General features: G+C 39.7%; 1 protein-coding gene across 13 annotated transcripts in view; it reads right to left on the reverse strand.

Moving 5' to 3' along the window:
- The window catches only part of BICD1 (BICD cargo adaptor 1), a 276282-nt gene that overhangs the window by 49114 nt on the left and 210555 nt on the right, over positions 1 to 16613 (reverse strand). For 12 of the 13 annotated variants that reach the window (XR_010148053.1, XM_009425626.5, XM_003313809.7 and 9 more), the window contains exon 5: positions 5760 to 6854. Coding sequence is in view for 12 of the 13 variants with exons in the window: in XM_009425626.5 (XP_009423901.1) it covers positions 5760 to 6854 (1095 nt within the window). In the remaining variant the exon portion in view is untranslated. Of the gene's footprint in view, positions 1 to 1260; positions 1868 to 5759; positions 6855 to 16613 lie in introns of those variants that run through there. The other variant, XM_024347909.3, reaches the window with a different exon arrangement.

Consider the following 16613-nt stretch of genomic DNA (forward strand, 5'->3'; position numbering starts at 1 on the left):
TAATGTGGTTAAATTGCCCTAGAAGCCCGCTGCGAGCCAGAGTCAGTATCAGGAGCTAAGAGAATGACAGTAGTTTAATAAATATTTAATGCAGATTGCTGAAAGTATGCGATTTTAGGACAAGGAGGGAGCCAAAATGAAACTTTATACAAAAAAATTTTTTTACCAATTATTTAGTAAAGAAGCACAGCTTCAATTGGAATAATCAAATTGGAATATGTTAGAACTCCAATTTTGTCACCTGTGCTCTGTGGGCCCAAAACATAGAATAAAAGACATACACCATTGTAATTTATAATATGAGTATATGATAAACTATAAATCCATGTTATCATACATTTAAGGAAAAGAAGTGATAAAGAACTAATTACTTTCTAATTTGCATACAATTTGTCCAAACAATGAAATATAGTGAAATATAATTCCTTCAAAATCTCCATAAAAGTAGGGGTTATAAAATGTTGAATGAGTTAAAACATTTGTTTGAATCTGGGATTTGGGCATGTCCAAAATTCTTGGAATTAATAGTGTTTCAAATCAAGAGCTACCCTGGCACACACACAAGTAAAAAAACACACTGACTGAATCAATGCATAAAATCAGTGTATACTTAGGGATTGCCTGTTTGATGCATAGCACACAGTTTGCATGTTGAAGCCAAACTGGGAACACATGATTTTTACAAACTGGAAACTATAACTTTTCAAAGTGTATACAAATACCCCATACTAATGAACAACCCCATTACTAGTAGAGAAATCCATTACTAATGGGATTTCCCAGGAAGACTACCTTGGTTTTTAACATTTCTTTTTGTTGCTTGAAATGGGCAGCTTCAAACCTTCATATGCAAAGTGCCAACATCTATAGAAATAAATTCTTTCTTAATTAAATCTATGTTGGGATAGGGTACTTTGTTACTGTTTTGATTCCGAAGTAGTTTCTTGTGAGTTTTGATTGGATTTAAATTCAGATTAAAATGAGACTTTACTCATAAAATACTTCTGTATGTTCTGTAAATACTTGGAGGAATCTTCAGAAATATTACAGATTCAGAAAATTATCCACAAGGCAGAAATTGACCTGGGGAAAAATGGCAGTTGTTTAGTGTTTAAAAAGCTTAGACACATATTCATTTAAAACAGAAAAGTATGTTTAAGTTGTGAAATGTAGATGTAACAAATTTGTAAGCACATAGAATCCCATGGTCAGTATCTAAGGGGAATAAAGTGGGGGATAACAGAAGAGCTAGATCTGAAATAGAAATACAAACTCATTTATTGTTTGTGACAAATACCCCAAAGCCTCAGTTTTGTTTGTAGATTTGTTTGTCCATAGACTGTGCAAAGTTTTTCCAGAATTAAGTAATTTTAAGTATCCATAACTCACTGGATTTGCTGATTTCTGCTTTCACCACTTTCTCCACACATTCCAAAGTTGACTTTCTAAATTAAAAAAGTCTTATTTCCAGCCACATAGGCCTTTGTGAGCATTCCTTGAATATATTATTCTATTTTGTCACTCCAAAGCCTCTCTACCTACTGTTCTGTCTGGAATTACTTCCTCCTTCTCTGGAAAACAACTTCTTATCCTTTAATAACAAACTAAGGTATAATTGCTTCTGTGAAGTCTTTTCCGCTCCTCTAGGAAACCTTAGTTGCTTCCTCTGCATTGTTCTCATAACTTGGATTACAGCATGTGTAACGTTGAACTGTAATTGTGTTTCTATCCTGACATCCCCAGGAGGCTGAGTCTTCGGGAAGGCAGGGACCATGTGTTAGTCTTCTTTGAATCTTCAGCATCTAGCACAGTGCTAGATGGACGGTGCTTCATAAGCATTTACTGACTTCATCAGAAGGCACTGTGCCTATGAAAAAATCCTTAAGTAAATGAGAAGATTCATAGAGACTACAGAATGCCTATTTATTTATTTTTAACTTTTAAGTTCAGGGGTACAGCTGCAGGATGTGCAGGTTTGTTACATAGGTAAATGTGTGTCATGGGGGTTTGTTGTACCAATTATTTCTTCACCCAGGTATGTAAGCCTAGTATCCATTTGTTATTTTTCCTGATCATCTCCTTCCTCTCATCCTTCAGCCTCCAACAGGAACCAGTGTGTGTTGTTCCCCTCTATGTGTCTATTTGCTCTCATCATTTAGCTCCCACTTATAAGTGAGTACATGCAGTATCTGGTTTTCTGTTCCTGTGTTAGTTTGCTAAGGATAATGGTCTCCAGCTCCAACCATGTCCCTGTAAATGACATGATCTCATTCTTTTCTTTCTTATGGCTGTATAGTAGAATGCCTATTTTAAAACAGGGAGATTTCCTTTTTTCCCCTGTACCCCAGAATTCTCACCTTAACCTTAAAAACAAACATTCCACAATGTCTAAATAAATATAGTGAATGTCATCTGTTAATACTTGAAGGTATTTACGGCAATAAGCATCACAGCAACAGGCCCAACATCATGAACGTGTAGACCAAATGCATTGCTAGAAATGTGTTTTCATTTAATTTAGTGAGCCCATATAGACTGTAACTCTAATGTAATGCAAATGGTACAGGTTGAGCATCTTTAATCCAAAATCCAAAATGCTTCAAAATCTGAAACCTTTTGAGTGCTGACATGAGCCACAAAATTCTACACCTGACCTCATGTCATGAGTGGCAGTCAAAACTTTGTTTCAGCCACGGAATCATTAAAAAAATTGTATAAAATTACCTTCAGGCTATGTATATAGGAATACATGAAACATAAGTAAATTTCATGTTTGGACTTGGATCCCATCCCCAAGATAACTCATTATGTATATATGCAAATGTCCAAAATCCAAAATCTGAAACATTTCTTGTCCCCCAAAACATTTCGGAAAAGGGATACTCAACCTGTACCACAAGCACAGTGAAAACAAAACTTCAGCTAGGAATGCTTTGTTCTGTTCTGATTTCCTGTGGTACTGTTTACATCACTCTGAAGTGCTTGATAAGTCCTGTCTTGTAAACAGCTACAGGCAATTGCGGAATTCCTACTAGATTATGTCATTTATTTTTGCATCTCTACTTACTGCCTCCCAGAAAATATGTAATCAATGAATGCTTGTTCACAAATTAGTCTCTGTTGGTTGGCCAAGTGTCCTTATCTATACCTCTGTTTCAGTTAAGCATCTTGATTTTTTTTTTTAAGACAGATTTTCGCTCTTGTTGCCCAGGCTGGAGTGCAATCATGCAATCTAGGCTCACCGCAAGCTCCGCCCCCCGAGTTCAAGTGATTCTCCTGCCTCAGCCTCCCGAGTAGCTGGGATTACAGGCACCCGCCACCACGCCTGGTTAATTTTGTATTTTTAGTAGGGACGGTGTTTCTCCATGTTGGTCAGGCTGGTCTCAAACTCCTGACCTCAAGTGATCCACTGGCCTTGGCCTCCCAAAGTGCTGGCATTACAGGCGTGAGCCATTGCGCTCAGACCTAAATTGTTAATATTCAACCTTTAGGAAGAAGTCAGAGAAGTTATCTGGATGGCTTGACCAAGAATACCCCAGGATAGCATGTCCTTGTGTAAGCCTTATCTAATATGGTATTGGTTATTTATGACCACTCTGAATCACTGGGTCTTTAAATTATAGCAGAGTTATAATAATAAATTCCTTTATTCTGACCTAAAATTAGAGTCAGATCTCTCACAAATTCTTCATTCACTCTAATCTTTTCTTTTTTATTTTATTTTATATATATATATTTTTTTATTTACTTTAAGTTCTAGGGTACATGGGCACAACGTACAGGTTTGTTACATATGTATACATGTGCCATGTTGGTGTGCTGCACCCATTAACTCGTCATTTACATTAGGTATATCTCCTAATGCTATCCCTCTCCCCTCCCCCCACCCCACAACAGGCCCCGGTGTGTGATGTTCCCCTTCCTGTGTCCATGTGTTCTCATTGTTCGATTCCCACCTATGAGCGAGAACATGTGGTGTTCGGTTTTTTGTCCTTGCGATAGTTTGCTGAGAATGATGGTTTCATTCACTCTAATCTTTTCTATTTCTCTAAAGTGACAACATAAAATAAAGTCATATTTTGCCCTTAGGTTTATATAAAACATGTTAATAGTGCAAACAATATTATAGCTTATGGTATAGATGTCAATTATATAAATAGATTTATGGGAACTAGAGATGAGGACTTGAAAGCTGCACTGTAGATGACATAATAAGGGCGTGGTTTTCCCCAGATGATGGCAAATGGAGAAGACACTCTGAATCTGAAATTAATCCTCATTCTCCAAAGACCAAGAGCTCCCTTGACCTACTATTCACTGGCACTGCTTGCGTTTGCAAGAGGGTATTTGGTGCTTTGTTGCTTCTCTTTATCAACACCAACATTTATTCAGCACCTTTCTCAAATATGTGTCTTTCAAGAATATCTTTTCAGATAAACTAAATAAAGGTGAAAATAATTTTCCTGCCTATATTTCGCAGCACTCCCACCAAGGTAAAACTCAGGGTGAAAACAATTTTGGTCATTAAGGAGGGCTGGGAATTAGACAGGTTCATGTTGTAACATTACTACTTGTCCAGAAGGACAAGATCAATAGCTAGGAAAAGCTCCCTATTACTTAACCTCTGACCCAGGTGAGTTAACATCCCAAATGAACCTAAATTTCAGATACGTGGTCAGTAGCACAGGTAGAGCTCATTCTTATACTCTCTCACACACTCTCTCTATTATTTGCTTGCTAAAGTGGCCCCAAACTATTTAATTTGTTGGTAACAATCTGTCTGGCTTTGTTTCTATTACTCACTCAGGTCCTCACAGTTGTCTTGCCTTTCATCCCTGACTTGTTCATTTATTTAGCGCTCTTGTTTCTCTAAGTTTGGGATGAAGGACAAAACACTCCTTTTAATCTTGCTATACTTGGCTGGGCGCGGTGGTTCATGCCTGTAATCCCAGCACTTTGGGAGGCTGAGGTGGGCGGATCACTTGAGGTCAGGAGTTCGAGACCAGCCTAGACAATATGGTGAAATTCTGTCTCCACAAAAAGTTAGCCGGGCATGGTGGCACATGCCTGTAATCTCAGCTGCTTCGGAGGCTGAGGCATGAGAATCGCTTGAACCCAGGAGGCGGAGGTTGCAGTGAGCAGAGATGGCGCCACTGCACTCCAGCCTGGACAACAGAGCGAGACTCTGTCTCAAAACAAAAATAATAAAAAAAAATAATAATAATTTTGCTATACTCCTAGAAATTGAGTCTTGAATCTGAACCTCCAGCTCCAAAGCTGGGGTCCAGTTATTGGCCATCAGACCTTCTTCACCATATGTACCCAGATTTCCCTCTGTTTGCTCCAGCTGCCTGCTGGGTGTTTGTCTTTCTTGCTGTATCGTCCTGGTTGGTGTAACCTGCCTTGCCAGCCTATTCTGCCACCCTCCATCTCCTGTTTCCACAGCCACTCACTGCCAGGCTTCAGCCCAGCACCGCCTGAGCTGCCTTTCTACATCTGCAGAAAGGCATCTAGATCTTCTCCTGTGTTCCCGCTTTAAGTTCCTCACCTCTGCCTCCACCTAACTGGGCACAGATATTTCATCATTTAAAAACAATAATTATTATGACATTCTGATCTGGCACTGGGACAGTTTTATTTATCCACTTACCAAGAATCTGAACTCTCATCTTGACGATACTCGATACTCAATAAAATTAGGGAATAAATTAGTTAAGAAAGCTTTGACTGGCATGCTTTCACCAGCAGAATGAGATTACCTGCTTGTTGGCTTTCAACACCGCCCTCAATGTGGCGATCTGCTCCCGTTTGGTGCTCAGCAGGGACTTTAGCTTGAGGATCTCTTCCATTAAGGCTTCCTTGTCTTTATCAATCATGGGGGCTAGCTCCCGAGCCGCTGCTCTTTGACGAGACAGTTGCAAGGACCGGTCCACAGCTTTCTGCAGATGCTTGATTTGGTCCCGGATTATGGCATTAAGGTTGTAGATATTCATTGGCTCTTTGCGGATGTCACTTGTATCCAATACTGGAGATGACGGTGGGGCAGTAATAACAGGAGAGATTGTGGGGGTCTTAGTTGGACTTGGTTCTTTGCTGGCCTCTGTGCTTTCTTTTGCAACTGGTTCAGATGAGGTCCTTGTTTCTACCGGGGATGACACACCCCGCCTGGCTAATCGTGGGGACAAAAGTCCTCTGGGATCATCGGGCCCTTTCAGGCTGCCACTGCGGGTGACTCTGCTCTGCCTATAGTAATCCAGCATGACCCTGTTGGGAGTTTCATTATTACATAGACACACATGGTGGTAAAGCTGAGCTAACTCCTCACTGAATGTCACTAACTCATCCTGGGCCGTATTAAGGGTACTGTGATTTTCGTTGGCTATGCTGGTCATCTTTTGCAACTCCTTCTCCATGTGGGCCATCTTCTCACCACTCTCCTTGGTGGTCTTCTCAAGGCTTGTCACCTGCTCATCATACATCTGGATTTTACTCTCATACTTGGCCTTCTCATCAGTGTAGTTTTCTACAGATTTATTATATTTCTCCTTTAAGGCCTTAATTTCAGCTTTCAGATCAATCACCTCAGTTACTGCCACCCTGTATTTGCATTCAAGGATCTCTAAACCATTGATGTCCACCTCATAGTCATGGGCCTCCTCCCCTGAGTCCTGGCCCTTCTCCCCGTCCAGCTCAGCCTTGAGCTCCTTGCTGCTTTGCAGGCCCCTCATGGCATTGACGTGCTCTGTGAGCCGGTGCACCCGCTCATGCTGCTCCGTCAGTGCCCCCTTGGTGTGTTCCAGCTGTGTCTGTGACTCCTGTAGGTTGGCCAAAAGAATGGCCTTTTCCCGCTCTACCTGCAATGGCAAAAGAAAGTTTCTGAATCACCTCAAGGCAGCACCAATGATGAACTTAATCCATTCACAGTTGGGCATGTATACACTTAAAATCACTGCAGCAGAGCCAATGTTCCCACTATTTCAAATTAAATTGGAGTGTTTTTTATTTCAGCAGTTCTGGTAAGTCAATCTAAAAGTATATAATTCTAAAAGAATTATACTGCAAGTAGTTACCCATCAATTTCGCTTGTATCATACACATATACTCACGAAACTTCAATGTTATTAGAACAATCTTATTTTGATTTTTAACACCTTGCAGAAAACAACATGACTTTAAGAGATAAGCATAGGACTGGTGTTATTTTTATTTTGAGTGCCTTAGAGTACATCTGCTTTTCAGATCATAAGTGACTGTATCAGGGTGCCTATGAATCAATCATCTTTTCCTTCCCAGAGCTCAACCCCAAATCAGGTTTAAAACCTAAGGCTTTAACTCCCTAAATAATGCTGAGTACTTTAACCATCCCCTTAAAAATAAGCATTTAGTCCCCAAAATAAACACGCACTACATTTGATAGTTTTTATCTTTTTTTAAGACAGGGTCTCGCTCTGTCACTCACACTGGAGTGCAGTGGCACAATCAGGGCTTACTGCAGGCTCTGCCTCTCAGGCTCAAGTGATCCTTCCACCTCAGTGTCCTGAGTAGCTGGGACTACAGGTATGCACCACCACACCTGGCTAATTTTGTGTGTGTGTAGAGACAGAGTCTTGCTATGTTGTCCAGGCTGGTGTTGAATGCCTAGGCGCATGTCAGCCCCCTGCCTCCGCCTCCCAAAGTACTAGGATTATAGGCAGGAGCCACCACGCCCAGCTTTGATGGTTTCTAATATAAAAGTCAAAGAATACATACAGAATTTTAAGGCTAAAAGAACAACTTATAAGTCAATTCAATTCCTTCAGTCCAAAATAGGAATTTTAAATATTAGTAATTAATTTGAATAATGTGATACGTAAGTATTACCGTGTGATGAAAAACACTCAGGTGTCCATATAAAATACTGTCTCATTAAACATAGGTATATAAGAAATTGCAATGTGGAAAAATTTTAAACCATTTTCTCTCCTTCCATATGGGTAAATATTATGAATTATGAGTTTTTACATTTATAATGTAAATGTTTCTCAATAACCAAATAATATTGTTTACATTATTGTTCTATAAGAAGTATCATGGTGTTCATATCCTTCTGCACTTGTGTTTTCTTTTCTTTCTTCTTCTTTTTAAAAAATAAACCATCATGAGATCTGCTTTAAGAGCAATGAATTGATGCTGAATGTCTTCATATCTAAAGGAAAGTATCTATTCAAACTTTCTTTTTTTTTTTTTTTTTGAGATGGGAGTCTCACTGTGTCTCCCAGGCTGGAGTGCAGTGGCGCGATCTCAGCTCACTGCAAGCTCTGCCTCCCAGGTTCACGCCTTTCTCCCGCCTCAGCCTCCCCAGTAGCTGGGACTACAGGCGCCCACGACCACGCCCAGCTAATTTTTTTGTATTTTTAGTAGAGCTGGGGTTTCACCGTGTTAGCCAGGATAGTCTCGATCTCCTGACCTCGTGATCCGCCCACCTCGGCCTCCCAAAGATTACACTCCCAAAGATTATAGGCGTGAGCCACCACGCCTGGCCCAATTCAAACTTTCAAACTTCCTGGATCATACATTAAATCCCTCTGAACTCTTCTAAATCCCTAGGTGGCAAGTAAAATTATTATAATTAGATATAATAAATATTAATCATTAAGTATGGTTAATATTTTAAAACTAGCTTATTACTTTAGGATACACATGTGTATATGTAAATATATAATAGAGTAGAGTAGTATTTTTATGATCCTTTGTGGAACCTAATGCCCCTCATTTAACTTTCATGGTAGTCCTCTCTTGGCGAGGTTCTAATATGGGTAAGTTTCAGTTACTATGCTTTAGTTAAAACACCAGCTACTCCCCAAACCATGGTCCAAATTTCAATGACCAAATATATTGATTGTGAGCAATGCATAATGCACAATCTTTGCTGCCAGCACTTCAGTCTATAAAATCACTACATAACATCATGACCAACGGCCAATGACACCACTTCATTCAAAGTCGGCCAGTGATTGGTTACTACGTATCTGTTATTCAGTTCACTCATAGACAGCTAAGGATGTAGTTGCCTTGTCTTGTCTCCTAGTGATAAATCCATGTGATGTTTTACAAAAATGAATTACAAGAAAGAAAGGACAACAACAAAGAATGACAATGTTAGAAATGAAATCTGAAAAAAAAACATAAATGGAGCCAGGTGCAGTGGGGTGTGCCTGTAGTCCTAGCTACTCCAGGGGCTGAGGCAGAAGCATTGCTTGGGCCCAGGAGCTGAGGCAACAGTGAAACTCTGCCTCTAAAAAAATCCCCAAAACTACCTAAATGGAGTTATAGAAGAAATAACTGAATATGGAAATGTTGACACTAATGCTGTTTGAGGGACTTTAGATGTGCACCCAAAGAAATTTAGTGGAGGCAAATTTTTCAATCTATTAAATGAAAAAGTACAGTATGGCCAGGTGTGGTGGCTCATGCCTGTAATCCCAGCACTTTGGGAGGCCGAGGTGGGTGGATCACGAGGTCAGGAGTTCAAGACCAGCCTGGCCAAGACGGTGAAACCCCGTCTCTACTAAAAATATTTTTAAAAATTAGCCGGGCAAGGTGGCACGCACCTGTAATCCCAGCTACTGGGGAGGCTGAGGCAGGAGAATTGCCTGAACCCGGGGGATGGAGGTTGCAACGAGCCGAGATTGTGCCACTGCACTCCAGCCTGGGCGACAGAGTGAGACTCCATCTTCATCTCAAAAAAAAAAGAAAAAGAAAAAGAAAAGTACAGTACAGTAGTTGCAAAAAGGATGAAAATGTCGAAGAGGAAGTGATGCTGGCACATTAAAGGTACTCACAAAGATATTTCCAGATGTTTAAAGTGCAGAGGATAAAATGTTGGAAGGTGATCCAAACTTAGAAATGAGGATGACAATTTGCCAAAGCATAGAAAAGATTCTTGCTCAGTGTCCTAAGTTTTTTTTTTTTTTTTTTTTTTTTTGAGATGGAGTCTAGCTCTGTCACCAGGCTGAAGTGCAGTGGTGCGATTTATGGTCACTGCAACCTCCGCCTCCCGGGTTCAAGCGATTCTCCTGCCTCAGCCTCCTAAGCAGCTGGGACTACAGGCTCACGCCACCACGCCTGGCTAATTTTTGTATTTTTAGTAGAAATGGGGTTTCACCATGGGGTTTTTAGTAGATATGGGGTTTCAGCCTGGCGGCTGGTCTCGAACTCCTGACCTCGTGATCTGCCCACCTCGGCCTCCCAAAGTGCTGGGATTACAGGCGTGAGCCACCGCGCCCGGCCCTAAGCTTTATGGGAAGGCAAGATCAAAATACTCTTGATAAGCTGTTTACAAAGAAATAAAGGTTAACTCTCAATGTTCCTAATGTTTTAAATTATGAAGTACTAAGTAGTTTTACTATATTTTCATTTCTATATATATTTATAACCAATAGTAAGAGACTTTTTAATGTTTCACAAAAATATTTAAAGATCACAAAACAATTGTAAATTTCCCCATTAATTATTAAGTTTGTTTTGCATGGTTTCAGTTTGCACGACCATTTTTTACTGTCCCAGACTACTATGCAAACCAAGGACTGCCTGTATAGCATGATCACATATATTAGAACCTAAGATACAGTTTTGTTATCTCAAGGTGTTATTTAGAGGCTTTTAAGTTGTAGCTCTGATTTTATGACATAGTGTTTGTCCATACCTATGAAAGGAAAGCAACCCACAAATTATATATTATGGCTGCAGAAACCAAATTATTCCCAAATGATAGTACTGCAGGTAAAGAACTGGGCCTGTGGCATCAGAGAACACTGGAGTCAAATCTCGGGACCAACATTTACTTAGCTATGTGACTCTGAGAAAGCTTCAGTTTGGTAACCTATGCAAGGAGCACAGAAACGCCTCATAGGGAATTTTGATGATGAAGTGAGTTAGTGAATTTAATACTGAAGGTTCTACAATGTTAGCTATTGTGAACAATTGGTTAGCTGTGGTCCACCTCCCACAACCAAAATGTTTTTACATGGCAAACACATCTGTTCTCACAATTTTGAAAATTTTATAAAAGCAACTCTTTCATTTTAGAGTCAGGAAATATTTGAATACAAATCTTAGCTGGATTTCATTAGTTATAACAGACTGTATCTCCAGAGGTGATGATGAATTTGCTTACCCAGACTATTTGGGCAATAGTTTTCAGTGAAAAACCTGGTAATTATGTAATATGGTATTTCATGAATAGCCATGTCATTTGAATTTTTCATAAAGGAGATGGAAAATCTCTATTCTATACAATCTCAGTGAAAACTGATTATGTCAGAAGTGTTTTTGTTTTCCTTTTTTCCTTTGAAAATTAAGCAAATTTGCACTGGAAAGTGTAAACGTTATTCAATTAGTACACATGATTACAGATAAGGCTGTTTCCAAAACGCCCTTCAAAAGAAAAAGCCTCTGGATCAAATAAATATTGGATCAAAACAAAATGTACTGAATGTGTCTGAAGCTTGTTTTAGCAGCAAAAGTGTTATGATGAATAAGGTCATGCCTTTAGAACAGCCTTCAATCTGGACTCTGACAGTTGAGATTTAATATAAACATTTTCTAAGCCTAAAAAGGTAAGTCTACAGTGTCTTCACAATAGCATCTCCAGAAAACATCAAATAGAACACTGTCTCTTGCATGTGTGTTTCCTCCCTACACAACAGGAGTCCCCAACTCCCAGGCCTCTGACCAGTACCAGTTTGTGGCCTATTAGGAACCAGGCCACACAGCAGGAGGTGAGTGGCAGGCGAGCAAACATTACCGCCTGAGCTCTGCCTCCTGTCAGATGAGTGGCAGCATTAGATCGCCATAGGAGTGCGAACCCTATTGTGAACTGCGCATGCGAGGGATCTAGGTTGCAAGCTCCTTATGAGATCTAATGGCCCCCGACCACCCACACCCTATCTGTGGAAAAATTGTCTTCCATGAAACAGATCACTGGTCCAAAAAAAGTTGGGGACTGCTGCTATACAGTACTACTTTCTATATTTAATACGTTTCTGCTGAAATCAATTGAATAGGAAATTGTATCCAAATTACATATATATTACACACATATGTAAATATATATTATACACATATAAATATATCATATCTATCTATCTATATATATTTCTCCCAGATAATTAAGTTTGGCCTGACAAAAAAATTACTAAAATACAGGTAATTTTGTAAAACTCCAACATTGTATTTTCACTCAGCTATTAAGGCTTAGAGTACCTTAAATGGTATTTGGATTTCAAAGAGCAGATGCTTAAACTGTTTTATTTATTTATTTATTTATTTTATTTTTTTGAGATGGAGTCTCACTCTGTCGCCCAGGCTGGAGTGCAATGGTGTGATCTCGGCTCACTGCAACCTCCGCCTCCTAGGTTCAAGTGATTCTCCTGCCTCAGTCTCCCAAGTAGCTGGGATTACAGGCGTCTGCCACTGCGCCTGGCTAATTTTTGTATTTTTAGAAGAGACAGAGTTTCACCATGTTGGTCAGGCTGGTCTCGAAATCTTGACCTCAGGTGATCCACCCGCCTTGGCCTCCAAAAGTGCTGGGATTATAGGCGTGAGCCACCGGGCCTGGCCTAAATTGTTTTATATTTAGTGCTCTGAATGAATAAAATGCAGAGCACTTTAAAGCTTAAAATTACTATACATTTGAAGTGTTACTATTTTAATTTCCATTTGTAAAGAATTTATCCAAGAGAGAGTTGAGGGGTTTATTATAATCTTCTGTAGTGACTGAGAATAGTTGTCTTATTTCTCTTCCTACAATCTTCATTTTCTGTCTGGAACTGGAGATTTTATTTTTTCACAGAAGAGCTGGTTGTTTTGCCAGAAAACCTGACTTCAGTATTTGTAAACTGTTTAGTGTAAGTATACAACATATGTTTACTATGATTATTGTTGTTCCTATATCCCATAGAAATTATTTTTTACTTCACTGAGTGTTTACCTTTAATTTTTTATTTATTTTGAGACAGAGTCTCACTCTGTCACCCAGGCTGGAGTGCAGTGGTGTGATCTTGGATCACTGCAACCTCTGCCTCCGGAGTTCAAGCGATTCTCCTGCCTCAGCCTCCTGAGTAGTTGGGCTTACAGGGACGTGCCACCACGCCCGGCTAACTTTTGTATTTTTCACAGAGACGGGGCTTCACCATGTTGACCAGGCTCATCTCAAACTCCTGACCTCAGGTGATCTGCCCACCTTGGCCTCCCAAAGTGCTGGGATTACAGGCGTGAGCCACTGTACCTGGCCTAAATTGTTTTAGATTTAGTGCTCTGAATGAATAAAATGCAAAGCACTTTAAAGCTTAAAATTACTATACATTTGAAGTGTTACTATTTTAATTTCCATTTGTAAAGAATTTATCCAACAGAGAGTTGAGGAGTTTATTATAATCTTCTGTAGTGACTGAGAATAGTTGTCTTATTTCTCTTCCTACAATCTTCAGTTTCTGTCTGGAACTGGAGATTTTATTTTTTCACAGCAGAACTGGTTGTTTTGCCAGAAAACCTGACTTCAGTATTTGTGAACTGTTTAGTCTAGTGTAAGTATACAACATATGTTTACTATTGTCATTGTTGTTCCTATATCCCATAGAATTTTTTTTTTATTTCACTGAGTGTTTACCTTTTATTTTTTATTTATTTACTTATTTTGAGACGGAGTCTCACTCTGTCGCCCAGACTGGAGTGCAGTGGCGTGATCTTGGATCACTGCAACCTCTGCCTCCCGGTTCAAGCAATTCTCCTGCCTCAGCCTCCCGAGTAGCTGGGATTACAGGCACGTGCCAACACACCTGGCTAATTTTTGTATTTTTAGTAGAGATGGGGTTTCACCATGTTGGCCAGGCTGGTCTTGAACTCCTGACCTCATGTGATCTGCCCGTCTCAGCCTCCCAAAGTGTTGGGATTACAGGTGTGAGCCACCGTGCCCAGCCTCAAAACCTTTTTATAAATAGAGATGGGGTCTCTCTATGCAGCCCAGACTGATCTTGAGTTCCTGGCCTCATGCAATCCTGCCAACTTGGCTTTCCCAAGTGCTGGGATTACAGGTGAGAGCCACCCTGCCCAGCCAAGTCTTTTGACTCTCAGTTTGACACTTAAATGATCATGTGATTCTTCTAACAGTATACATAGCATCGATATGCACAAACGGAACTCCTAAATAATTTGTTCTTCTCTGCTTGAAGAGAAACAACTCTGATAATGCATATCTGTGCCCCAACAAAAGATAATTCTGTGAAAAAAGATCAAGATAGAACAGAGAAACTCTATATGAGGGAATTCATCAGTTGTTAAAAGTGTCTACTTTACAGTGTGTGGTGAAAAGAAAATTCTCTCATGCACACTAATACACAAAAGTCAGTCAACTGGACAAAAACTAAAAAAGATGGAGGGAGAGGGGCCCTTCCCAACTCTTATGAGACCAGTATTACTCTGATACCAAAACTAGAGAAACAGCACTTTGGGAGACCAAGGCGGGAGGATCACTTGAGGTCAGGAGTTTGAGACCAGCCTGAACATGGTGAAACCCCATCTCTACTAAAAATACAAAAATTAGCCTGATGTGGTAATGGGCACCTGTAATCCTAGCTACTTGGAAGGCTGAGGCAGGAGAATTGCTTGAACCTGGGAAGCAGAGGTTGCAGTGATCCAAGATCACGTCACTGCACTCCAGCCTGGGCAACAGACCAAGACTGTTTCAAAAAAGAAAAAAAAACTAAACTAAAAAACAAACGACCTCTCCCTCCCAGAGAAACATATTATAAGAAAAGAAAACTAAAGACCAAGACCTCTTATGAATATAGACACAAAATCCTCAACAAAATACTAGCAGACTGAATCCAGCAACATAACCAAATGCAATCATAGAAACACAATGTTGATTTAACATTCAAGAGTCAATAAATATAATATACCATACTAATAGAATACATGACAAAAACCACATGATCATCTCAATATATGAAGAAAAAGCATTTGACAAAATTTAATATCCATTTGTGATAATTAAAAAAAGTCAACAATCTAGTCATAGAAGAAAACTCCCTCACCCGGATAAAGGGCATCTATGAAACACCCAGAGCAAAACAAGGATGGCTGCTCTTGCCATTTTTATTCATCATTGTACTGGAGTTCTAGCCAGGGAACTTAGGTGAGAAAATCAAATAAAAGGTATTGAGATTGGAAAGAAAAAAGTAAAATGATCTTTATTTGCAGATGACGTGCTCTTGTATATATTAATATAAATTCTTAAGGAATTCACTAAGAAACAACTATTAGGACTAATAAGCAAGTATAGCAAGGTGGCAGGATACAAAATCAATATACGAACATCAGTTGTATTTCTATATACTAGCAGTGAAAAATGAAAAATAAAATTAATAAAACAATTGCTTTTATAGCACTATCAAAAAATAATATACTTCAGAATAAAATTTTTTTTTTTTGAGATGGAGTTTCACTCTTGTTGCCCAGGCTGGAGTGCGATGGCACGATCTCAGCTCACTGCAACCTCCGCCTCCCAGGATCAAGCGATTCTCCTGCCTTAGCCTCCCAAGTAGCTGGGATTACAGGCATGCGCCACTACGCCTGGTTAATTTTGTATTTTTAGCAGAGATGGGGTTTCTCCATGTTGGTCAGGCTGGTCTCAAACTCCCGACCTCAGGTGATCCACCTGCCTAGGCCTCCCAAAGTGCTGGGATTACAGGTGTGAGCCACCGCACCCGGCAGGAATAAATTTAACAAAAGAAGTGCAAAATGCAACCATTCTTATACACCAATAACAGACAAACAGAGAGCCAAAGCATGAGTGAACTCCCATTCACAATTGCTTCAAAGAGAATAAAATACCTAGGAATCCAACTTACAAGGGATGTGATGGACCTCTTCAAGGAGAACTACAAACCACTGCTCAAGGAAATAAAAGAGGATACAAACAAATGGAAGAACATTCCATGCTCATGGGTAGGAAGAATCAATATCGTTAAAATGGCCATACTGCCCAAGGTAATTTATAGATTCAATGCCATCCCCATCAAGCTACCAATGACTTTCTTCACAGAATTGGAAAAAACTACTTTAAAGTTCATATGGAACCAAAAAAGAGCCTGCATCGCCAAGTCAATCCTAAGCCAAAAGAACAAAGCTGGAGGCATCAGGCTACCTGACTTCAAACTATACTACAAGGCTACAGTAACCAAAACAGCATGGTACTGGTACCAAAACAGAGATATAGACCAATGGAACAGAACAGAGCCCTCAGAAATAATGCTGCATATCTACAACTATCTGATCTTTGACAAACCTGAGAAAAACAAGCAATGGGGAAAGGATTCCCTATTTAATAAATGGTGCTGGGAAAACTGGCTAGCCATAAGTAGAAAGCTGAAACTGGATCCCTTCCTTACACCTTATACAAAAATTAATTCAAGATGGATTAAAGACTTAAATGTTAGACCTAAAACCATAAAAACCCTAGAAGAAAACCTAGGCAATACCATTCAGGACATAGGCACGGGCAAGGACTTCATGTCTAAAACACCAAAAGCAATGGCAACAAAAGCCAAAATTGACAAATGGGATCTAATTAA

The sequence above is a fragment of the Pan troglodytes genome, chromosome 10 (assembly GCF_028858775.2).
Source record: "Pan troglodytes isolate AG18354 chromosome 10, NHGRI_mPanTro3-v2.0_pri, whole genome shotgun sequence".
NCBI classification, from domain to species: domain Eukaryota; kingdom Metazoa; phylum Chordata; class Mammalia; order Primates; family Hominidae; genus Pan; species Pan troglodytes.